This window comes from Bombus huntii, chromosome 6 (assembly GCF_024542735.1).
Source record: "Bombus huntii isolate Logan2020A chromosome 6, iyBomHunt1.1, whole genome shotgun sequence".
NCBI classification, from domain to species: domain Eukaryota; kingdom Metazoa; phylum Arthropoda; class Insecta; order Hymenoptera; family Apidae; genus Bombus; species Bombus huntii.
The window spans coordinates 9,964,319-9,989,735 of NC_066243.1; the positions used below are offsets into that span (position 1 = coordinate 9,964,319).

Genomic DNA, 25,417 nt, shown 5'->3' on the forward strand with positions numbered 1-25,417 from the left:
TGAAATCGTACAATTCGATGCCAAATCACGTCGTTGATACCTAAATGAAGATTTTACGGACGATATCACAAATTTCTGAAAGTAGTCAATTTCAACGTCAGATTTAGATTGGTTTAAAATGATCAAACCAGTTTAATCAGTTAAAGTGGTGATCCCGTAGTAGCTTGAATCTCAAGAATCTCCTCTTCTCTCACAGTAATGGAAAGCTGGTACACGTTTCTCTACGTTTTGCTTAATGTATTCCGATTCTTTCGCCTGTTATTTAACCTATTTACTCGGTAGCCGCGTTCCTTTAGCAGCTTACACTTTGTCAATCTTTTTTTTTTTTATTCGCCGCGTCCGCATTCAGTCTCGTTCCGCATTGCTTCCGTTCGCATCTTGAAACGACGAAGAGAGCACAATTAGGTATTCTATTTCTGTGAACCACCTCACACCAGGAAATTAGGTTGCGCGTCTGAAAAGCAACGTCTCGTGTCGCATCTTTTCACTCCTCCTCGTTCTCCCGCTCTCGAGCTTTTTGTCTCGCGATACAAGAATCTTTTCTCTACACACACGGCCCGCTCTCTCTCTCTCTCTCTCTCTCTCTCTCTCTCTCTTTGCATGCATCTTAATTACTCGAAGCTTCCACAGCGTCGAAACAAGCCCGGCACTGTTTCTCAAACGCGACGAATCGCGCTTGCTCTACAATAACCCGATCCTTTCTCTCTCGTGGAAACTTTCGAATTCCCAACCAGAGCCGCTGTGCAACGCAATAAATCACTTTTACCCAGCGACAAAATACCGAAGCAGCAATCCCCTGTAACAGCAAGCGCGAATTTCGCTTGGAATATCAATATGCGACTCGCACTTCGCCGCCACCTTTTCGCGCCCCCCCGCTTTACACACAGAATTTTTACCCATTGTCTCCCGCGCGTGTAGAAATAATTCCGCGGAAGGAATAATAAAAAAAAGAAAAAAAGGAGAGCGGTGTAAAGAAAAAATAGGAACCGGGTGTGTGCCAGATTTTTTTATTAAAACCCAGCGCACGCTTCGAACAGCTTCAATTGTACCTACTGGCGCGTGTTCGTCTGCTGCTGGTCGTGCAATTATCGCGCAGCTGAAACATTTTAAAAGGGGAAATTGTTAAATTACACGAAGGGGAGGTGTTCGACGTTTAACCCAGTTTTCTACAACGGGCCGAGAGACCTGGTTTTTCTTTCTCTAGGTTATGCGCGTGTGCATGTATATGAAGAGTGTGGAGGAACAATACGATAGGTGATACTTTCTAATCTTTACCAGGAAACACTTTCAACATTCAATTGCTAAATAGTTGCTAATGTGTCTTGATAATTAATTTCATGTTACCAAAATTGTGTTTTTATTTTTTAATCTGCCCTTTTTCCTCTCAATATTTGCACAGTAATTATTACTCATCATAACATTGCAATATCGCGGACATTAAAACATTGTTTGTCTTAATAATCATATCTATGGCTCATATCTTGCAACTTTGTACCTGACAGATTTTTTCCATTTTCAATTGTATCAAATTTGTTTATGTCACAAAGTGGCATTAAAGTCAAACAGACGACAAAAATGTACTCGCCAAGTTTGTTCTTTGAAGATGACATCGACTATATGTGTACGGTTATATGTTTAATGAGAAACACAGTACCGCGATAATAGAAGGATGGTAAAGGTTCGAAAAATGGACAGAGGTGAAAGGGTACGCGTGTAATTCGAACGGAACCGCGCGAAACGCTGAACGAAAATTGTCGGCATTCGCGTAATATCCTGGCAAATTATAGCCCGCATCGGAATGGCCGCGTCGTTCCAGCGGCTTCGCGCAGCCGCGCCAGTATGCATACAATCTTAAATGCTTTAAGATGGAAATTAAGCGAAGATTGCGCGCATTGTGTAAAGCCACGTCGAGAGCTCTTGAATACATAATAGAACAGTGTCAACACCTGTTTCTGATTACTTTTGCGAACGGTTCTCTCTTCCCTCCTCACCGCTGTCGCCAAATTTCTTTCTCTCTGCTTCGCTTACAAATCGAACTTTGTCGTTTATCTGAAACTAAAAATGGAAATGGTCTCTTTCTTGCTTTTCCAACAGTATGGTAGAGTTCTAATTGTATCTACCGAGGAGGAACAACAAATTGACAGTGAAAAGGTATACTTTGATCATTGAGCGACATTTTTGTCAGAGACGAGTTAATTAAATCCGAGTGTTGCTAATTGGAAACAATCGTGTGCTTCATACAATCGCGCTGAAAATAGTTTTGTCAGTTTATAGGTACGTATACATTAAATTATCTAATTAACTATCTGAGAGTATAAAATTTGATTTACAAAGAGAAACGCTTGACACTTTGTCTCATGTCAACGAAACAATTACGATATCTTAACAGCTTTGATTCCCTTTTTATATTTTGCAAATAATCTTCGATCTTGAATATTGATTCCATAGTTGGTGGAGTTTCTCTAATCTACATAATTCGCTTCTTGTCGACGGTTATATGTGTCCGCCTATAACAAAACAACATCTCATCGACAGCTAATTAGCTAATTACCCGATGACGTTTTCCCCAATCATCGTAGCATCGTGTCAATTATTTCCGATATTATTCTTCTGGAGAAGACTTCGAAAACTGACAACATCGTCAGACGTACCAAAACCATCCACGTTCGACTGCTTCGTCGAAAATACTCAAACTAATCGAATCACTCCATCTTCGATCACGCAGCATCGATTGAATTTTTTTATTGGACGAGAGATCGGAACTTGTGAGAAAAACCATCTTTTCGTTTGTCACGGGATCTCTGGTAAGATACTGAAATTTCAGAGACGATTTATCTCCAAGGTAATGGAGCACACCCGTTATTATTTCATGCGACAGGCGTAACTCGATTTCGCGAGAAGCTGAGGCCTGCGAGAAGAAACCGATCGACTAATTCATTCAAATTGTTCCATCACGTGCAGCCTATTTTTCTTCGAACCCGTGGAAACGGGAACGTACCGTTTCCATTGTTTCGGTTCTTCCGAGGTTTCGCGAACGCTTCTCCTTCCGAAGATGCTTCGTCCGATAAATGTTCGAAGCAAAGGCTTAAAATACTATGGAAGAACGACCGTGAAAGAACGACGTGGGCGTAATGACCGCGCATTTATTGGAAATTATGCCGCGTTCGATGAAGAGATGCGTCAGACGTGCGCACGGGAAACTTCGTTCCTGATCATACGATTGGAGTAATTGTCAATCGTGGACACGAAAGTTAGTAGACGGTGGTAATTGTAGCTAACTGGTTAATCGATAGTTGCACATGCGAGTTTTGATCGAATGGAAGCAGAAAAGCAAGTTTGAAAAAGTTAGCGTAATTTGCTACCTCTTCTGCGAAATTCGCCGGAAGTTAAACAAACCAGCTACGCTTCGTGGAAATTTCTCAATTTTATGATCCTAGTTCGCGACTAGTGTTCAAGTTCTCAAATGAAAAATAACTTCCATTCGTCGTAAGGAGACGCCATAAACTATTATATATTTTCAGACAGATTAATCCTTCGAGGATCGAATTTTTTTAACCTGTACAGTAAATATAGCAAAGTAAATTGTACCTTTACCAATTATTGATGGTAGAAATTCATCTCTTCGCGCGATTTGTTAAAAAAAAGACATAATTTTGCTACAATTCCAAACCAGTTTCACTAAGTACAAGTACATTTATCATTCGCTTAATCAACAATATATTAAACATAGAAAGATTAAAAAGTAATATTCGTAAGATTATCGGTTTTTCCTATTCGTCAATTTATACAATCGATCAACGTATCTTGTGAGTGGCTTGTATTAGTACAGGATATTGTGCCAATCTTATCGGTAGAACGAGTTACGACAAACCAAAGGTACTTTATTCCTTTCTCTCTTTTCCGCGACGATAAACAGAAACGGATCGCGGCCCCGCTTTTTCGAATTCTGCCAATCTTCCACCGACTTCAATTAAACCACGAGCTCTGAAGCAGAAAAAATTCTTCAGCGGGAGCAAAACCTGCGCGAGGTTTTTCTCGTGAAATCACCTTCGCTCTCGGAGGAATGCTACCGTGCAGTCTCCGGCTGCCAACGTTTCCCCCGGTTGCTGTTCGTGGAATCGTTCGGCGCGCAATTGCCGCGAGACCAGAGCATCGCGATTAGCCGGGATGGTGCGCGCGCGGACGAGCCGACAGCAGGAATCTCGATCGACCAGGGCAAAATTACCAGCGGCTAAAGAGGCCTTGGCCGTGTACGAAAGTGTTAACTGGCCCGGGTAGTCCTTCATCGTGGCGATTTTTACACACTCCGAGGCGTGTGCGTGTCGAAAGCGGGGAACAGAGCGAGAAAAGCGAAGAGCAAGAAGGAAGGAACGCGACGGAGCCGCGCTCTCGCGCCGAGAGAACGCTTCTAGCGCGGCAAATTATTAACAATCAGGCAGGTGTTTGCGCGGTTCTCGCAAGATTTGCTAACGAGCCGGCATTTTCGAGGTGCCGACTCGAGGCATATAATTATATGCTCGCCTCCCTGCTCGTATGCACGCCTCGATACAGTCGGTTATCTATAGGGTGTTCCAATTACGTAAATCGATCGTTGGTTAGACCGGAGGCGAACAATCGTAGCCAGAGTATACGTGTTAGCCACAGAGCGGCGTCGAAGGTGCGAGCGTATTCGCGACCGGTAGGCAGAGGCGAGCGAACGTTTATCGCCGGACGTCGGGCTAACGTTACGGCCGTGGAATATTTTGTTTGAACGTTTCGGTGAATTAATTCGAAATTATTCGTATTCTTCGCGCCACGAAGATCTGGCTTCCTGTTGGGTCTGCCGATGAAAGCTCTGCCGATGCTATGGGTTCCTGGGAGCGATCTTATCGAGGATTGGTTACGTGATGAAATGGACTTCCTTGGCGGTTAACGAGTAATTTCGTCGCTTTTGTTTTGTTCTTTTTTTTATTATTATTGTATTATTAAATGGGGTATACGACATTCGATAGCGGGCATTGTAAAATAAAATACAGTGGATATTTCCCAATTAATAGCACCGTGTGCAAAAAGAAATCGTTAATCTGCAACCGGAGCCAGGAAACGTTTCAAGGATCCTTTAGGACGCAATTGAAACGCCGCTCCATTAGCTTCTAAAACAATCTCTTGTACCTGGAATCGACGATACTTTGCGTCCGCAGAACCAGCAAAGTAACACTCGTAGATGGTTCCCTTGCAAATCGTTTCTGTTCACGTCATTACCACGAGGATCCTACGCCGTTGGCGGTGTCGAGAATTTTCTACTGCCTCGAAAACGGTGCTATTCGACAAGCGTGTACGAGTTCCTGGATTGTGGCTAGCGGTGATCGTGGTTTGGTCGCGGAAAACTCGAGCGAAATGCGACGTAGGCATCGTTTAACTTAGCCACCCTGTAGATGAGGCGGCTGAATGGCCGCGGCGTGAAACCGGTGGGTATGATTACCCACTTTAGTTAACGATCTTCGCAGCCCCGTGGCTGTTCCGTAAGGTCAGAAAGAAAACCGCAAGAAAGAAGCAAGAAGAGCCGAGCGAAACACCGGACCTTCGAGAGCAGCTCTCTCGCATCCGGCCTGGCAAGCACAGCTCGTGAATTCCGAGACGCACGAGACGACTCATGATGATACGAGCGTGATTTTGATGTGCCACGACAAATGGGTGCTACACCATCGATGGCTAATCGAAAATGAGGAAATTTTGTTGAATACTACGACGATTGAAGGTTAAAGCCGGTTGCTGGACAAAGATCGTTTCTTCTTTGTTGCGATTGAAAAATGCAAGATTTTTGTGTGGGGGAATTTCGTTTAGTCGAACAAATGTTTAGTTGGTTCAATGTTTAGTTGGATTCAACGAACTCGTATCTCAAGTCGTCTGCTGTCTGAATCGAGGCGACTGAATCTATTTGTTTGTACATGAGGCAGCATCGTGTGCACGAAAAATTGTGAACGGAGGAGAGGAATCAGTGAATTCTTATTATATAAACAGCTTTTTTCCCGATAAGTTTGTATAAACGAAGTTCCACTGTGCTTAAATATTGGCGAAGTTGTGATTAAAAATTGAAGATTCGATTTGAACATTCAAATCAATGTCCTGCATGATTAAAAAACAGATAATATTTAGATTCCGAAGAAGGAAACAACTGTGTAGGAGATGGTAGGAAAATATCCTTTATCGAAATTCGTCTACTAATTTTGAACGATCCTGTATAACGCACAAGAATATTCATACCGTATAATATATCATCAAGCACGAAGCGAAGATGCGAAGGAAGGATTCAGACGTGTCCCGTGTCCTTTCCAAGAATCCCACAGTGGCTCGAACAAGCCAAAGGATAATGAAGTGCATACATCGGAAGCGTGCACGGGGTGTTTTCGTATCTCGAAAAAGTGAGCGGCAACACACAACGATAATGTTTAATTATACGCTCTCTTTATACATTATACCGCATAATCCTCTGGTATACTCTTTGACTCCGCAAGCTACCGCGAGATCCTTTCTCGGTCTCCGGGAACGCTTTGACTCGGCGCCAGTCTAATTCCGACTGTTCACTTTTTGATCTCTCTGTGATTTCTCTATAATTACATTATCGCGATACTGTGTTGCAACCGGCATACACACGTTACCCCGAAAATCCTAAATAAGAAATTAGAAAAATAAAATAAAATTCTCTCGCAACGAATCAGCCAAGTTTACGCGAAACACGTTCGCTCAGAAGCTTTTGGAGCGCGAAGTGTGTTCGACTTTCGGGACGCGGCTACACGGTAAATATCTTCGAGTTTCGCCATTTTTTCACCTGCTTCAGAGAGCAAAAATTACCGGCTGAAAATTAACGCTAAAACGCTTTACCCGTGTTCCATCGACGAGGTAAGAAGTCGAGAGGGTCGCGTTATTCGACTTTCCTGCTCTCCATCACTCTCTATCTTCCTCTACCACGTTCTCCCTGTTTCCCATCGTCGGAAAGGCTTCAATTAAGAGAAGCGAAAAGAAACCCGTTCGATCGAGCCGCGGGAATAGCACGGGGAAACGCGAGTTCGAAAATAGAAAGCTTAATGCGACGACCGGAGCGAACATGGAATTTCAAGCAAACCAACGAACCGCGCAAACATTTGTGTTGTCGTAAATAAGTCGACAAAGTTTCGAGGAATATTTTGCCTTGCTTTTTAGCTGCAAATTTAATTTCTTTCAGCAAAACCGAAGACGCAGGAAATCGGTATCATTTTTTTAGAATGCTAATCTTGTTTTTCGAGAAATGTTTTGCAAAGTAATTTAAGAGCAGTAGATTCCAAATGTTTGAGAGCGAGGTTGTTAGGAGAAAGATGATTTACGAGGGAGGAAGGAGGAAAATAGGCGATATTGGGATAACGAGTGGCGGTCCCTTTGGAAAAGAGTCGTAGCAAAAAGTTGAGAAGTCGCGTAAGATTCCATCCAAAAGTAGCAACTTTTTTATTACGGCCACCCGCTCCCGAAGGACGCAAGTTTCGACGATAAAGAAAAACTCGCTGGTCTGGCGATCGACACGCGTGGAAAATTCGAGGGTTACTTTCGATGAAAGAGTGTTATTATCGGACGTCATATCCGAGGGACGAAATATCTCGAGAACTGTCGGGAAAAATAACTATAAAGAGAATTTTCTCAGATTCTTTATTTACAGTAGTCATATATAACAACGCTAAAAAGAGGTTCGAATACAGCGTTTAAAGTATAAAATAAGTACAGAAAATGATACTTCAAATTTCGACTTGCTGTTCAAAAAATTTTATTAAGAATTTTAAGACAATCGTTTCTATTTTCCATCAATAGAGGAAGATACCATAATTAGCTGTAAATGAGACATATCTTCTTTCCAGAAAATTTTCTCCGGACAAACGATCGGTTCATTCTTCTTCGTGATGTTGAAGATTGAAGAGTATAACGAAATATTTTCTCCATTTGTTTCTTATACATCCCTCCACATGTTATCGTTTTTGCCCTACTTCTACAATCCCTCGACCTATACCAACAAAAAATTTGCCATCAGAATTCCTATTAAGGTCTTCCATCTAAGATTTCACGAACTAATTCTCGGAAATTAATTCATCTGGCAATACCTTCGTCGAAAATCGTCTGTTTCCTCTCGGCGTGATGTATTCCTTTCCGATGACGTATCGCTCGTGGGGTATAGCAGGCGTGCAAGTTGACGCGAGTACGCGACACCACGCTCGATCTCCGTCGTATTTCAGAGCAACGCGACAGCGAATATGCAAAACGCGTGCATGTTCGTAAGCGTGAAATTACACGGCGTATGCACGTTAGTAAAGCCGAGTGAGCGTAGTACAACTGCGCGCGAGATGAAGGGGAAGGCCGAGGCTCGCGATCAGCCAGCTCGGCCACGAGCCGAAAACCCTTATTTTGGAATTTCGTAGCTGCCAGCAACGGCTCAATTAGCGTAATAAAGTGGCTAAATGTGTTGCTGGAATCGCCTACTCGATGCGTACCAACTGACTCCTGTAGACGTATACGAGTATGTACATGTGTAGAGCGATCAATCCAGCTCTTCAGATACTGTCAGGCAATCGATATTCTTAGCGCGAAGTGGTTTATGCGGATGATTTGAAGAAATCCGAAGACTGATGTATCTGTAGGAAATGACGGATAGAAGTAGGGGCGAGTAGAAGGAAAGCAGGGGTGAATATGATTTCTCTAAGACTCTTTTGATGATTCGATTCTGGATATATTCGCTTACTGCTGATTCTTACTTTTCTCCATCTTTCGTTATTATTTCCAGTTAACCTGCAGGTCTTCGTATACTCTATGAGGAAACCATTTTTAATAGGAGAAAATGCTAGACAATTTTTGTGGCAAAGTGGTATATTTTATGTTAAGACGAGTTAAAAATACTTTACCGTTGCGTCTGTGGTTAGAAAGTAAATACGCTATTGTATGGCGTTACAGACTTCTGCGAGTAAATACATTTTGTAATTAGATAAAAGAGAATGGGAATTCGTTTGTTACTTTGCACTCCTCTTGCACATAACTAAAGATACTAGATAAAACTTGTATAGTGCATCGGTATTTTTGTTGCAATTCGATCAATATATTTTGCACTGGATTTCCATATAGTCAAATCTGACTGACGATTCCCATACTAAAACGTCACGTTCCATTAACATTTCACGGTTGGTTTGCTCAAAAAGGAGTGGAAACCAAGAAGCTGGTTGGCCAAGTCCGTTCGCGCAGGATATCTTCCGGGTCTCTTTCAGGTGGCTCCGATACGACGACTTTGAATGATAAATGTTTGGCGCGGCTTGCGTACCGTGACCTGATGCACGCCGTGTATACGCGTGTACATTTATTAAATGAGATTTATGCGGTTAAAGTATGGAATCGGTAAACGGATCGCGAATGCCGTTGCCGCGGCGCAGTGGGCTGGGCTTTCAATGGGGGCTTTCGAAGAAAAGCCCCAGCCCTGATATCTCGCGCTCTGCTCTTTTAATACTTTATGGCGCTGCGACGTGGCGCGAGCATTTACATCGAATACCTCGATGGCTGTGTGTTCTCCGGGAAAAACCTGGACGCCTAGGATTTTTTCACGGATCCTGGCGAGGTCGTTGAATCGGACACCGTCGATTCATCGTGGCGGCGTTTTCGTTTTTCCACGAAAAAACGATCCCTCGTCGCGCGTTAATCACGATCCGTGTCGTTGACGAGGAAAAAAGTGGAAAAGAAAATGAAAATAGATCGGAAGTAAAAGTAAACGCGTTACGTGTCAATTAAACGTTATTCTCTCGCCGAGACACGGTTTTTGCCCTTTTGCTCGCGTGTTACACGCCCGATAATTAATCCTGTCGATCGAACAACGTTTCGTATAATTTTATCATTACATTCGACTTGATGCGTACACTGGCATGAGACGCATTCGACGCTAATAATTAAAATCTCTCGGATCAGCGAACCGAGGGCGGTGGACCGAGCTTCCAGCATGGAACGTCCCGTGTTATCCACGCGATTCGACAACACCTTCCTGCTGAAATTCTGTTACCGATCGCCAACGCTTTTTCCACATCGACGAAATAGACTGAACGATCGCGGAATAGACTGAGTGAGATTAACGGCGGCCAACCGAATGGAATTCCTCGCGTTAACGTTCGATTCCTCTCCTCCTTTTTTCTTTCTCTATTTGAGAAATGATACAGTTTTCTCTTTTACACTATATACGTCAAGGCTTAAATAAAAATTGTAAAATAGTTTGAAAGAAGAATTATGCATATTGATGGAAATATAAAACGTGTAACTGTTGACGGAATTATAGGGATTGTTATAAATGTAAGACATTGCACAGGCGTGAAAGGTATCTTGGGATCTACGTGGTTTACGAATCGAATACTACGTATAAAGCAATTTCCTTTTTTTCAAATAACAAAGAAAAATAAACGCTGGAGAGAAATTCGTCGAAGCATCGCGCAATTGCCTGAAATCCGTCCCGATAACGGCATTATCTACGGCTCGTTTAATTAAACGATCCGATAGGGTCGGGGAACGGAAAAGCTCGCACGATTTTCCGGAAATTAAAATAAACACGAGGGTTCGGTGTCTCGCGTTCGTCCACAGGAAAGCGTTTGAAAAATCAATTTTCGATCCACCTGCCCATAGATCTCTCGATCCCAATACCAGAAAAAGGGAGAAAAAGTGGAGCAAACATAGAAGAAACAAACTAAAAATGAAAAATTGGCTTTTGATGCTAAAGCTACGAATATCTAAAATGAAAACCTTTCATCAAAGAAATCAAAACAAGAGATATATAGAAAAATATATAATGTATTAATAAATCGCTGTAATGCCTGCGATCTATGCAAATTTCTATGAACACTTACAAAATATGATAGGGAGAAATGATATTTTACTAAAGATCACATTTTATCTTAAAATCTATACAATCTGTCTGGAAAATTAGAAAAATCACGGATCTCCAAAAAATTACATTTTATCTGCTCTGTCAATTCTAATATTAAAATAAAAACTCTGAAGACTTTCGATTTCTTCCAAACTTCCCATTGATGAATTAGAAAAACAATGATACCACCAAAAATACAAAGACTTCCGGTGTTATGAAAAAGTTACAAGCCACAGGGCGTGAAAAGACGAGTCGCGAAGGCTTTGCATGCGATGCATCGATACGAAACATTCACGAAGGAAATAACTCGAGGTGTATGGCGTCGCTAAAAGTCTCGTGTCTGGCATATTAATGCGTTAGAGATATGCCGGTTGCACGAGCCACTCGCCGAATTGTTGCGGTGTATCCTGGACGCGAAACGGAGAGGAAGGGGACATGACAGATATTGAAGAATCGCGATCGACGTCGAGGACTTCGATCATTCAAGGTTGCTGATCTTTTGCATTAGCCTGGTCGTTTCATTTCTTTTATCTCACACGTACGTATCACTAGCTACACGCGTGAAGTTTGTATTTCGTATATAATCGAGTGTCCTGTGATTTTTTAAAAAGATGTTGAAATATTTGTTTTCATTTTTTAATGAAAAGGTAAATAATTTATTTGAAAACCGGGAACATGAATTTATTTCATTAAGGTTAATAGAAAAAATAAATCAAAGGTGAGACAATATCGATGGTTTATGACGAAATCAAAGAGATAGTTCGTTTTTAATCGACGCATAATTGAATTATGATATCAGAAAGTAAAGGGTTACAAGTATAGCAACGGCTTGTGTTATCGATGTTATATTTAATTTAACCCGTTTATACACTAACCTCTAATTATTCGTAAAATTACAGTCATCTAAAATTTCATTTACGAATAATCATCATCGATTAAATATAGATAATACATTACTATCAACTATGAGATTAACTAATCACGTGTCCATAATCAGTATACATCAAAAATCGAAGCGAAATTTAGAAGTAAATTCGATAACCGATGAAATCTGAAATCATAGCATGAAGTGATGGAAATTTCACGTTATTAAACCCTTGTTAAAGCGAACATTCGTTTACGTTGCCACTGATTATCGATAGAAAATCGTTGATCGTGTAACGTTAACGAATATCTACAACCGACTCAGGAAACCTGAACCGCCTTGCACACGACACCAACTCCCAAAACAAGGGAATATGAATTCGGCACGTAGGCATAAGATAAACGAACATCTAGAAGGGCTGGGTCTTGATCGAGGCTTCAGTCTTTCGGTAACGGTCTAATCGCAAACTTGTAATCTTATTATAGAATGAAGGTATCTCGAACTCTGGTTCAAGAACCTAACATTTTTTTATTGTTATTTTCCTGTCATTTTTTTTACGTGACAATCGCAACGTTACGTATCATTAGTGTGATTATCGAATTATTATCTTTACATTCCTATAGCACGATCACATTATTATTTAAACTTTTTAAAAAATACGTAACATCTGCGTTAACTTCAAACGCTCTGCCATATACGAATCCCTCAAATACCAAGTTGATATCATTTTTTACGAACTTTCTAATTCACGAACACGCATCATTTGTTTCAAAATAATACAAACTAATGCATTTTCCAACTTTCATAAACTCGTCCCTGACGATATTGATTCTACGGGGAAAAAGTAGAAAAATAAGCAAGGGAAAAAATGAAGAGTAATCGCGATGCAGCGATTTTCCAGTCGATCGGACCCTCCTTTGTATTGACTTTCTCCGATCTGGATGCGCCGGAATAAAACGATTCCGCTCAATTCCGCGCCGGCCATTATTACAGGCTTTTGGGTCCAATAACTCTTCGACTCTCACTTGTTGCTGTGGCGGCGTCGCAATGCCCTTCGCCACAACGATTCCCCTCTCTTCCTCGTCTTTTTTCTCTCTTCTCCCTCTTCGTTCCCCTCTCGTCACGATTTTTCATCGTCGAACGAGCAACGAAAGAGCGAAACGAGAATCGATTGGATTCTCGCCTCGTAACGCGAGAAACCGGAAGTTGGACAGGACCCACAGAGAAATTCGCGGCGGCCCTTTAATTGCGCCGTCCTTCACCGCTCGGAAATGAAAGTTTACGAGTGAGGTTCCGGAGAGTTATACGAAGCTGCTGGCTCGCGACGTAATAACCACGCTGTAATCCCCGCGATCCTGTTTTTCCGACTGCTTCCTGTTCTGCCTTCATAGTCGGAGACGCGGCAAAGTTTCGACTAGACACGCCAGGATTAACGTTGAACGCTTGAAAAATGGGCGAGGAGTTTGGATGGCGCGTGAAGAGTAGCTGTAATTATTTTCTCGAGCGTGTCTTTCTAACGTATGTTACCATATAGTTTGTTGCTATGTCGATTCGCAATTGTCCAAATTTTACAATATCGTACGTATGCCAAGAGTATACGAGAGGTGTTCTTACTAACTGCTTGATCTGACACGAAAAACTTGTTGCCAAAATGTCGTTGAATTTTGAAGTTACTTATCATGTTTTCTGCGATCTTTGTACATGCGCGCTCATAAGCTGCGATTAAAAGATTATCTCTTAGAATTTACCTTGGAATATCTGATTATTTATACGATCCTTTTTTGATAAATGAGTCGTCAAAATATGTACGTGACATTCGTTTTTCGATGTATGGAATACCTGGACTTCGTAAAAACGTCATCAATATAGAAATGATTGGAATAATCTATTGGACTAAGAATTTTACCAATCTCGATTCTAACCACGAAACCTGTTCTCTACAATAAACTGGCGAAAATATAGAAATACTTTTCCTGGAGATAGTGAATTATTTATTCGAATCGTTTCTCTCCAATCAAAATAGAACGAACATTTTACGCCGGGCAGTTCGATAGATCGCGATATTTATCCGGCATCGTGGAAGCGGCCGCGATTCCTGGTGAAATATTTAACAAAGAGGAGGGTGGTATCGTGGAGGAATTAATTTTTCAAAAGAGTCGATTAGGTAGCCGCTTCATCTCCGTAAATGCTATAAAAATTCCAGGATGGCCGGCCGGCCGGCCAGTTCGATAGCCAACGTTCTCGATATCGCGACCCCGGTCATCCATACAAATCGGATTTTACCAAATTGGAGTACAATTTTCACGAACGTGGCCTCGAGTTTTCGTGCGCGAAAACGCTTCGCGTGAAGGGTAACATAGACTACAGGCGGGGTAGGAAGGTGGAAAAAAGAAATGGAAAATGGGAAAAGACGCTTCTACGCGAACTACGCCGGATGATGAAGCGAATCAAGTAACGGTGGTGGCTTACGTGCGATGCAGCCTTAAAGCATCGGGCCAGCAAGCGAGTTTCCTGGAAACGCGTTAGCAACGAAACGTCTGTGCTTCGAATTTTCAAGCGCCGCCGAATTACACCTCCGTCACGGAATCAATGGTAGCTGAGAAAATACGTAAGCGATGACAACGAGGAGGAACAGGACGATGTTGTTCCGCGCGTTCACAAGCTCGCCCGTGGGAATTCTAATTTATTCCCTAGAGGGCCGGAGAAACGTTCAGCAAAAGGGTAACTAAATAGCAGGTTCTCGCTAGCTACATCGCAATTGCTCGAGATTAGGAACGGTCGATTCGCGAAATGTGGATCCTTTGCATTTCAACGAATCGTACGTCAACATCCTAGACGTTATATAATGAAAAGTTACTATAGACCAACTAAGCGAAGTTTGCAGTTAAGTACTAAGAAGATAGAGTTGATCGAAAGATAGAATTTGCGAAATGCGAATCGTTTGCATAATAACAAATCGTAGATCAACATCGTTGATGTTATCTAATGGGAAGTTAGTATATTGTAAGAAGTTTAGAATAAAATATTAATTACTGGCCTTGTTGATAGAATGTTGAAGTTGATAAAATAGTTACAATTTATTTAATTAATTGTAATTTATTTAAATATATGGAATCTTTATCAATTAACAGAATTAAATAATTATGTGGCTTATTATTAAATAATTACAAAGCTGGGAATAGAATATTAAAATGTTATATAAACACTTTTATCAGATCGTTAATACGAACATTACTTGGCTGACACGAAATTGAAAAATGTACGGAACACATTAACAAAAAATTGAAAATCGTAGCAGCTAACTGCTAATTTTCATTGTCCCGCTTATTGTCTCGTGTCAATACATTCAATGTAGAATATTTCCATCACACTGCACCAAGTATTGGTACAGATATTTTATCAGGACGCCAATGTAAATGGATAGTAGGTCCGGTTGTGGAGATATTTGTTGGTTTGGTGTTATAGCTCGCTGCTTATATGGTTAGTATAGGGGTAGTTGATTTGGAAGTGGTTGATCTAATGCTGCTTGATCCAGTGCTGGGTGGTTCAGTGCTGATTGGTCCAGTGGTGCTAGATCCAATGCTGCTTGGTTCAGCGCTGCTTGATCCAGTGCTGGGTGGTTTAGTGCTGGATGGTTCAGTGCTGATTGGTCCAGTGGTGCTAGATCCAATGCTGCTTGATTCAGCGCTGCTTGATCCAATGCTGGGTGGTTCAGTGCTGATTGGTCCAGTGGTGCTAGATCCAATGCTGCTTGGTTCAGCGCTGGTTGGTTCAGTAGTGGTTGATCCAGTGCTGGGTGGTTCAGTGCTGATTGGTCCAGTGGTGCTAGATCCAATGCTGCTTGGTTCAGCGCTGGTTGGTTCAGTAGTGGTTGATCCAGTGCTGGATGGTTCAGTAGTGGTTGGTTCAGTAGTGCTAGATCCAATGCTGCTTGGTTCAGCTCTGCTTGATCCAGTGCTGGGTGGTTCAGTGCTGATTGGTCCAGTGGTGCTAGATCCAATGCTGCTTGGTTCAGCGCTGGTTGGTTCAGTAGTGGTTGATCCAGTGCTGGATGGTTCAGTAGTGGTTGATCCAGTGCTGGATGGTTCAGTAGTGGTTGATCCAGTGCTGGATGGTTCAGTAGTGGTTGGTTCAGTAGTGGTTGGTTCAGTAGTGGTTGGTTCAGTAGTGGTTGGTTCAGTAGTAGTTGATGTGGAATTGCTCGCGTCTCGAGAAGGAAAAGCGTAAGCGATAACCTCCATCAGAAGAGGCCAACCTGGTTTTCCAATGCCCAACAGGACGATCGACTGTTCTCCAATATAACCTTTTATAGGAACGACGTTTATTACCTTCGAATTCAAGTTGATTACACTGACGAATGAGATTACGTAGTTGGGTGGTGCAGTTACGTCAATCGTGACTGTGTGACTGACACCTGGCACTGGCGGCTGAAAATAAAAAATACATATATTACAATTTCCAGTAATTAATATTTCATGTTAAAAGCAGCAGCACTCTGACTAATAGCAGTTTCAGATTTTAAAAATCTTGTTTCGATTCGAGTTACTGCAGCTCAAATACAATTGAATGATATTAATTCAACGTGGATTAAATATAAATCTATTACTGTCATTGCTCACCTTAAAGATGGGTCGAGATTGGACAAGAACATCACCAGACATACGTATGCCAAGAATCAAGTTGTTACCCCATGCGGAGGCAATCAGCGATAAACAGGCGAAGAGAAAAACGAAGGTACGCATCTTGACGATTATCTTCGGTATTGATCAGTTCGATCGATTTCGTAAATCTGCCGTAAAACTGGCGACGACATCATATATAGTTCCCCCTTATCAACAGTCGGACACGGTTCCTCGAAGATCGGACAATCCGTGTTAAGTAAAGATATATCGCTGAATCGTGATAACAATTTACGTAACGATATTTGCTTATCATTGTTTCATCGGACACTTTTCGAAGGTGACTGATACTTCTAACCATCTTCTTCTTTCATTTCGTTGCACTTCGTCCTGCTGTCTTTGAATATACTTTTTGTACAACAAAAGATAGCAATGCCGATATTTTTCCACCTAGAAGAAAAGAGAAACAGATAGAAGTAGGAAATGGAAAAAGGCAAAGGTAGATTGTTTCGTTCAAAGATTTCCTTTACTTAAAATATTATCCCCGGGGTTACCTATACTTATATATTTATCTTTTGACATGTTCGGCCTTATTTAATCACAAAAGGACATATAATTTACAACATAAATGTGGAAAATTTGTTTTTGGATTAACGCAGAAGTCACAGCTAAGCTTGTGCAATATGATGTGCGATTTTTATCTCCGGAGGCAAACACGGAGACTCATCGTCCTAGTATTGTTCATTGTAAACTTATGGGGGGATCTAATAACCCGAAATATATGCGATATATGGTGAACTTTGCAATGAATTAAGAGTCACTTTTGAGGTTGTGACGTCGAAAGATGACAAGGCCACATATCCTGCTTATCGTAGTTAAAGAATACCAAAAAAGAGAGAAAAACAATATAATTGAAAAGCGATATTCGAAATTACATAAAGTATGTAACTTAAATGGAATATTTCGACAAGCGCGGAATCTAATTAATAGAGGCTTGTCAGAATGATCGATCACTGATACGGAAACAATAAGTGAGATATACACATCCTGCTTCTTTTTTATCGCAGATCGCTTATACCTGTTACTTTTCGCGATAATCGATTCTCTCTCATTCTCTCTCATTGCCTTACGATCTCCTCTGATTATAAGTGATATTTTCAATATTCTAACTATCAAAAATTATCGATTGAAACGCTGCTAATATCTAAGAAGTAGATCTAAATTTTAATACAGTTCAATATATCTTAGCTTCAATTTAATACAATATATCTGACAATTTACTTAATCCATCATTTCATTTTCGATATATGTCCCCCAGGAAGCTCCTCATTTGCAAAGAAAGAAATTCTGGAATTCGTAATTTTCAGTAATTTTAGCGTAACAAAAATGTAAAATATTCTTAAGCCACAATTTGCTTGGAAATCAAATTTTGTTATCGACTTTTCCGTCGCGTACAAAGAGAACGAATACGCGTTTAGTAATTTCCAAATGATCGAACGCCGACGAATTCGTGGATATCGAACGGAAATCGATCAACGTGAACGCATTTTGTTTATTTCTTCGACAAACTTCCGTTTACGAGACGCTTCTTAAAATTCAGTTCTAACGCTCTGCTTAGAATTTGTATTCACGACGTCCTCTTCGGCAAACAGCGGACGATCGGTAGCGTTCCGCTGATCTTTTCAGCGGTTAACTAAGGCTGTGCTCCTTAACTAGGCATTAATTAGTTGCACCTATACTACGAGGACGTGACTTGAAGAATTTTTTAACGTTATCTCGCACAAACTTTGGGTTTCCCTTATTTCATGAAATTTATTAAAAAAAAAAAAAAAAAATAAATGATGAAACAGAAAATCAATCCTATACGTACTTAGAAGTGTGAATGACAATCAGTAGAAGTAATATGATAAAATAATCAAAATGATAAAATAATCGTCAAGGATCTCATCTACAAATTCGAATTAATCAATTAATTTTAATCTTATCTCTATTGGATATTCGGTTCGATTAAGTTTTCGTTCTTGAAATGCTACCTAGTTTCTTTTGTACGATTAGAAGCGTTACCTGAAGTAAATCATCCTCTCATTTAACAACTAATACATTTACATCGAGCCATATCACATTTTCCAATTGCAGAACAAATCAAAATATCGTTTCATTAGTGTAGAAGCAGTTGTGCACCTACTACATATTTAGCGCATAGTTCAATTTTTAAATGTGCTGGTGATCGCTACGAGTAATTGCAGTGAAAAGTGTGTTTTAAAAAGTAGGTATTTCGGTCTAGACTGGCATTGTTTAGATATCTTTTGGATATCAGTAAATAGCAGAATCATGTTAACCAATAGAACACTTATTTTTAAAATATTAAAAAATATTATAGTAATTAAAGAAAACTTATTTAAATTACAGTTACATAATGGAATATAACTGACGCAATTTTAATTAGTTTCACTTAAAAATAATGCTGGATGTTCTCGGATTATTACTGAATGTGTGCGCAAAATCTGATACAAACGAACCACACAGTTACTTCGAAAAAAATCCTAAAAGATATATAAAAAATGGCATTCTAAACGAAACGTGACAGAAACAAAAAACAAAAAGCATTCTTTAAAGTTTCAAATTTGTCGACGACACAACGATTAATATTCATCGTGCGAAAAACATTGCTTTCTAAGGAAATTCTCACCCTTTTGAAAAATAATCGAACAGAAGCAGAAGCAAATGCAAGAAAAGCGGAAGCGGGTCTGTCCCCGTAAATCTTCCTGGCGAGGGCATTAAGACCGCTGACATTTTGGCTCTGTGAAAGCACGGGAAACGTGTAACCGATGTTGCAGGTCGTACACGCATCCCCGTTATTACGCGTGGCGCACGGGCTCAAAGCGGTCGGGCTTGCATAAATCTCTGGAGAAATTAAAGTGCACCGCTCGGCCGCTCTACAAAACGGAATTGTGTAGCCGTATGAAAGAAAAATAATTTGTGTACACCAGGAGTCGCGGCACCGTATTTCCCAGCGTTACCAGGCGTCCTTCTATCTCTAGTAATCGGTTTTCGTGTATTCAACGTACTCGTTGTTCGACGATACATAGTGACAAATATCTAGCTAAATTTCACGTTGAATAGGAAATACCGGGACTTCGGATTAAAGGAAATAAAGTATGGTAAAATATTAATCGCACTGTTTTCATCTTGCTTCTTATTTTATTTAAGTTTTTTTATGCTACTGTTAAAAATTTACGATCTTTATATTTTCTATGCTCTGTATATGATTTTTGAAATATATCATTCGTAAGTGTTCAACTTCCATGGTGCAAGAAGTTTCACTATGTAGTCCCTAGTCGCTGGTTCGGTGGATGTAATGGTTGATTGAGTGTCCTTAGTCGGTGGCTTGGTGAAGATAGTGGTTGACTGAGTGCTCGTAGTCGTTGGTATGGTATAGGTAATGGTTGATTGAGTGCTGGTAGTCGTTGGTTTGGTGGAGGTAGTGATTGATTGAGTGCTCGTAGTTGTTGACGAAGTAGTACTAGTTGTTGTGGTACTAGGGTGTTTGGAACGAATAGCGAAAGCGGTAACCTTCATCGCAAGAGCCCAACCTGGTCTTCCAGTAGCTAGTAAGATCATCGAGTCTTGTCCAATATAACCCTTTGTAGGTCTGATGTGTACTACCCTCGGATTTCGATTGATTGCACTGACGAATGAGATCACGTAGCCGGGTGGTGCAGTTATGTTAATCGTGGCTGTGTGACTGACACCTGGCACTGGTGGCTGAAAGTAAAAAATACATATATTAAAATTTCCAGTAATTAGTATTTCATGTTAAAAGCAGTAATATTCTGACTAATATCAGTTTCATCGTTATTATCACTATCAGATTTTAGAAATCTCGTTTCGATTCGAATTATCGCGGCTCATAAACAATTTGTTACGTTGCGTGACATAAGCCGTGCGACGCCCCTCGTTATTTGACCGCTGACCGTTATTCAGATCCTCAATAAGCCTAAGGACCCACCATTAACTTAGACTTTTAACTTAAATAGTTTTAGGTGCGCCTATTTATCTTTAACGTGCAAATCCTTAATTCCGTAAATGTTTTCGATTTATGTATGTAGTATCGTGAGCTGCTTAGCGCTGTAGATGTCGCTGCTGGGTACGCCGCTTTTCCTCTCATTTTTTGTATCGTGGAAGAAAAATTGGACTCCGTTCATCGGGATTTGAACTCGGGTTCCGAACGTTCGCAACCTAAGGCGCTAACCACTGCGCTGCCGTCGTTTTTTTTTTTTTTTTTTTTAATGATGTTTATTTAACCCAAGATACAATATTAAATACATTTTGGTATTCACAATAAACTGTGAATTTTGGTAATGATGTGTTAGGCAAAGGTACCGATACGCGACGGTACGACGTAGCCATACTACATTATGCGTCGATGTAACCACTGCGCTGCCGTCGTCCGACACTGGTTAGTGTCGAGTGGTGGTATTTGCTATCGAGTGCCATCACAAGCCATTTTTCCACGATACTACATGTATGGTCCTTAGAAAAGTCCTTAGGTTTATTGTGCGTTCTTAGAAACTATGGAAAAAGCTGATAGTTATATAACGGGGAAAAACGTACATTTACCTAATGGAAAATGCTGGGTATTTCCATGAACAAGGTCACCCGTGAGCCACGTTGGTAGAAGGCTTCCTCCTCCTATCTTCATTCATTAACGCTGGTCATAACCAATGGGTATCGCGGATCGTTACCCTCACTTTTCATAACGAAAAGTGTGAACAACGAATCCGCTTCCTCCGTTCAAAAAATACCTACACACCGAGCTTTCCTCCTCGTAATTACACGAGAACGGAAGTTATCTCTCAGTTCTAACAGACTCAACACCTCAAGACTTCTTCAACGACAACATATCTACCAGGACTCGAGCTCTGTCTTCAGATCAGTCATCATCTCTACAGTGATTCTCTGATCTAAGAGTAATCCATTTATTCTTCACTTACATCTTACGCATAGGCGTTACTATCTTGTGTCAAGTTGTTGGAAATACATAGTTTATAACCCTGTTAATCGCAGCGTTATACCACTACAACCACCCCTATTATCTCAACGGAAATCAAGGGGTCGATCTGTTCGCGGCATCGATTATTACAATCGTAATGGGAATTTACGACTCCCGTTGACCCGTTTCCTCGCGAACGCGTCTCCCCGCGACTGGTCGAAAATACACGATTGAATGATATTAATTCGACGTGGATTCAATATAAATCTATTACTGTCATTGCTCACCTTGAAGATGGGTAGAGATTCGACAAGAACATCACCAAGCAGACGTCTGCCAAGAATCAAGTTGTTACCCCATGCGAAGGCAAACAACGATAAACAGGCAAAGAGAAAAACGAGAGCACGCATTTTGACGAGTATCCTCGGTATTGAACGGTTCGATCGACTTTTCAAAAGTCGCAAAACTGGTACCTTTATATATAGCTTGCCGCTATCGACAATCAGAGATCATTCCTCAAAGATCGGATATTCCATGCTAAGTCAAAGATGACTATCGCCGAGACGCGACAACAACTTGCGCAACTTACGTTCAACCTTTATGGTGCAAGAAGTTTCTGAGATTACATATCTCATTGGATGAAGATAAAGGTCACTTGAACAACGATAATGATTTTAATTAGACTTGTACGATATATTTGTTCTATTTGTCTCTGTTTGTCTCTGATGAAATCAATTTTTCCGCCTATAAAAGGCAACAATGACAAACAGAAAATTTATTCTGACACTTCCGAGCGTGTGAGTAATCTGTCAAGTCAGCAGGGTTCGAAAGACACAGGTTGGGGAAGATTCTTTAACGAAGAACGCTATTTCGAACGGCTATAGCTGATGGAGGCCGGGTACATTTGCATGAAAGCCCCGTCAAACTCCGTCAACCATCGTCAAGATCTTCGTGGATGTTGGGGTGACGCGACAGACTTACGAAATTCTTCCCTTCGCGACAAATAATCCAATCAAGTCAACCCCAAGATGGTTACAAATTTGGAAAGAAAAATATGGAATTATAAAACTCTAATAAAAATCTTCCTTAAAAGAAATGTTATAAATATATATATGTCGGGTTAAGGTTGAAATTTTGGGCGTTTAACGAACCTCCACTCGAATTTGTTATCGCGGTTATAGCTGATATTTGTTGGTACAAATGTGGTTATTACAAGTAATAGCGGCGATCGGATGGTCGAGATGTTGATGACAACGAATTCAGGTTCGATAACTAATCCACGGTCAACGGGATGACGAATGCGATGTGATACACGTATGACTCAACGTACAAGTAAAACTTATCTGAATGAACTGATCCCGCAGTCCAAGTGGAACTGCCCTTATATATTCTTCTCCCCACCTCTCGGATCAATCTTTGCTTTTAAAGAGAGTTATATAATTATACCATACCTCTGTTAGGTACACGTCCCTCCCGTGGCCGTGGCTACGTTCAGTGACCCGTTATATCACTTCGAGCCCAAGCCCATCGTCATAAAATCGGATTAGAACATTAAATTAATTATTATAATAAATATAATATAATAAATTATAATATAATTATAATAAATATAAATATATTATAAATAATAATTATAATTAATTATTTCTTAGTTTTATTACTTAAGTGTAACTATAGTAAAAGTCTGGACTAGGGTATTGGGGTTTTTCTCAACATTCCAAAAGGGAAGCCCCGATGTCCTTTCATCTCCTCATCAACTCATGTCGAGTTGTCTTTGAGGTTGGGGGCATGTAACGAATCTTCTTTTGGATTAGTCATTGTTGTTATACAACATAGATGATATTTACTGGTACAAATATGATTATTACAGAACTTGACAAGTAACCGTGACGATTAGATACTTGAGATACTAAGAACAATGATCACAGGTTCAATAACGAATCCACGGTCAACGGGATAGCAAATGCGCTTTCTTCCAAAATCTAAGTCGAACTGAACTTACTTGTCCGCAATTCAAGTATACCTCAACTTACTTGTCCACAGTACAAATAGAACTCAACTTACTCAGTCCAAGTGGAGGAACTGTACTTATATACACTTCTCTGTAGCTCTCTGCACTCCTCGGGTCAATTATATTTTTAAGGAGAGCTATACAACTACTCCATAGCTCTGTTAGGTAAAAACGTCCATCCTGTGACCGTGGTTACGTTTGGCGACCAGTTGTGTCACTTCGAGCTCAAGCCTACTGTCATAATTCTCGGGCAAACATAATCGGATTAAATCATAAACAACTACTCCTAAGTTTTATTATTTAAGTACAGCTATAATAAAAAGTCCAGACTAAATTATTGGGGATCTTCCCAAAAATTACAAAAGAAAGGTCCCGATGTTCTTTCATCTCCGACATTTATATGTGGGATAGTGTGACATCAGGGAAGGACGTGGCGTGAGGGGTAATTGTTTATTAGCGTTGTCAAGATATGTTGACGTTGTCAAAGAGTGTTGTGAGCGATGCCAAGGTATGTTTAGGAAAAAAAGTGAGCATGGGAAACATTGTAACAAGAGTTGAGAGAGTCAGAGTTGAATTTATCGTTGTCGTGTGAAGATCATTGTGTTGTTGTGTCGTAGAAGTAGTGAGTAACGAATACGTGAAACGGGGTATTATATTCGATTTCGTGTGAGTGCAAACGACATTTATATAAAAAAGAGAGAAACGAAAATAGTAAAAGATAAGGATATCCTCTCTCTCACTTGTCGATCAAGGAATTCATTCAATCGATTTGCTACTCGGCAACAGTATTGGTAGATAGATTAGATTATCAATTTGCTTATCTAGTAAGTCTGCTTCATCCTTACTCGTGATAATCGTTGTAACGTCAAACATAATCAATCTAATTAGCATTGCTGGTGACCGTACAATCTACCTTAGTTAGAGAATTGCACGTTTCACTTCCATTTTCGTAGGGAAAGAGCTGGCTGGTGAAACACCAAAGGGTTGGACGTTTTCCCGGTTATTTTCTACCTGCTTCTCATTACGCCGGGTCGCATTAATCCGTCGAGTTTCCGGCTGACGACTATTAAAAATCTTGCCGGTGTAGTCCGATGCGTAGTCGAGTATCGCTCATATACAGGGTGAAGCAATAAGTTTGCTCACTTACCGATACCGTCACTAATTTTTCCAGAAATACAAAAACAGAAAGAAATGGTATTTACTATTGAAAGAAAATATTTCTTTTGTATTAGTAGGTTAGTGATGAGAAAGTATTTCTGTTTCTTCTTTTCTATCGGCAAACTAAAATTTTGTACGAGTAAAGCAACATCGGAGATGCTGAGATTATTTCTGTGATTTTTTAAATATAAAGAACAGGTAAGAAAATTGTACGATATCAAGGAGAATATATCTTTAATCGTCATGTGATCGAAAGCATACCGAAGATTATTTTCGAGATTTTTAAAAATTCGACATATGTGAAAATAATTCTTCAGAAAGTCTTCAGGATATTTTGAGGTCTTCGTCGCTATTCCTACGAGTACAAAAAAATATTTCTAAAATTATACAATAAAATACAAACAACGAAACACCGAAGATTTTAACATATCCACCGTTATGTTTGCAAATAGTTAATCATACAATAGAATATTTGTCAAAATATGGTACTCCATCGGCAATTTTTTAACAAGCGGCAAACTATCGAAGATTATAAAGTCGTCTTCCTTTTTTTCTAATCGATGTTGTTCTACTCTCGGCAATACCTAGCATTTAGGCAACCCTGTATATAGCCACGCGTGCACATGCACGCTCGTACCGGTAATTACTCACGTCACGTGGCGACGCGCGACGTGGCGCGGGCCGTTGCGCTTTTTCGTTTTAGTCCCGGCGGCTGCCTGTTGGCGTGAAGAGCTGACAGAACACGTAGGAACATGGTAAACCAGCTTAGAGTGGATAATATCGGTCAGCGGTTTTTTATGACCGCCGGACCGGAGGAAAGTGAAAAACGGAGGGACGGCACACAACCGGGGGAAATGCTCGAGCACGTGTGCATACATGAAATTTT

At 40.5% G+C, this 25,417-nt stretch overlaps 2 protein-coding genes across 4 annotated transcripts in view; one reads left to right on the forward strand and one right to left on the reverse strand.

Moving 5' to 3' along the window:
• LOC126866422 (uncharacterized) overlaps positions 1-25,417 on the forward strand; it is a 211,985-nt gene that overhangs the window by 87,143 nt on the left and 99,425 nt on the right. The window lies entirely within an intron of this gene.
• Positions 19,635-21,772, reverse strand: LOC126866423 (uncharacterized). Its single transcript, XM_050619990.1, has 2 exons — positions 21,650-21,772; positions 19,635-20,134 (listed from the first exon to the last, which is right to left on the reverse strand). Exons 1-2 carry the CDS (start codon positions 21,770-21,772, stop codon positions 19,652-19,654), a joined length of 606 nt encoding a protein of 201 aa, XP_050475947.1. The 3' UTR covers positions 19,635-19,651.

What these genes read in the sequence shown, in the direction of transcription:
- LOC126866423 (XM_050619990.1), bottom strand. Translation starts at nt 21,772, where the DNA reads ATGCGTGCTCTCGTTTTTCTCTTTGCCTGTTTATCGTTGTTTGCCTTC. An exon ending in AATCTCTACCCATCTTCAAG is followed by an intron (nt 20,135 to 21,649) that starts GTGAGCAATGAC and finishes TTTTACTTTCAG; the next exon opens with CCACCAGTGCCAGGTGTCAG.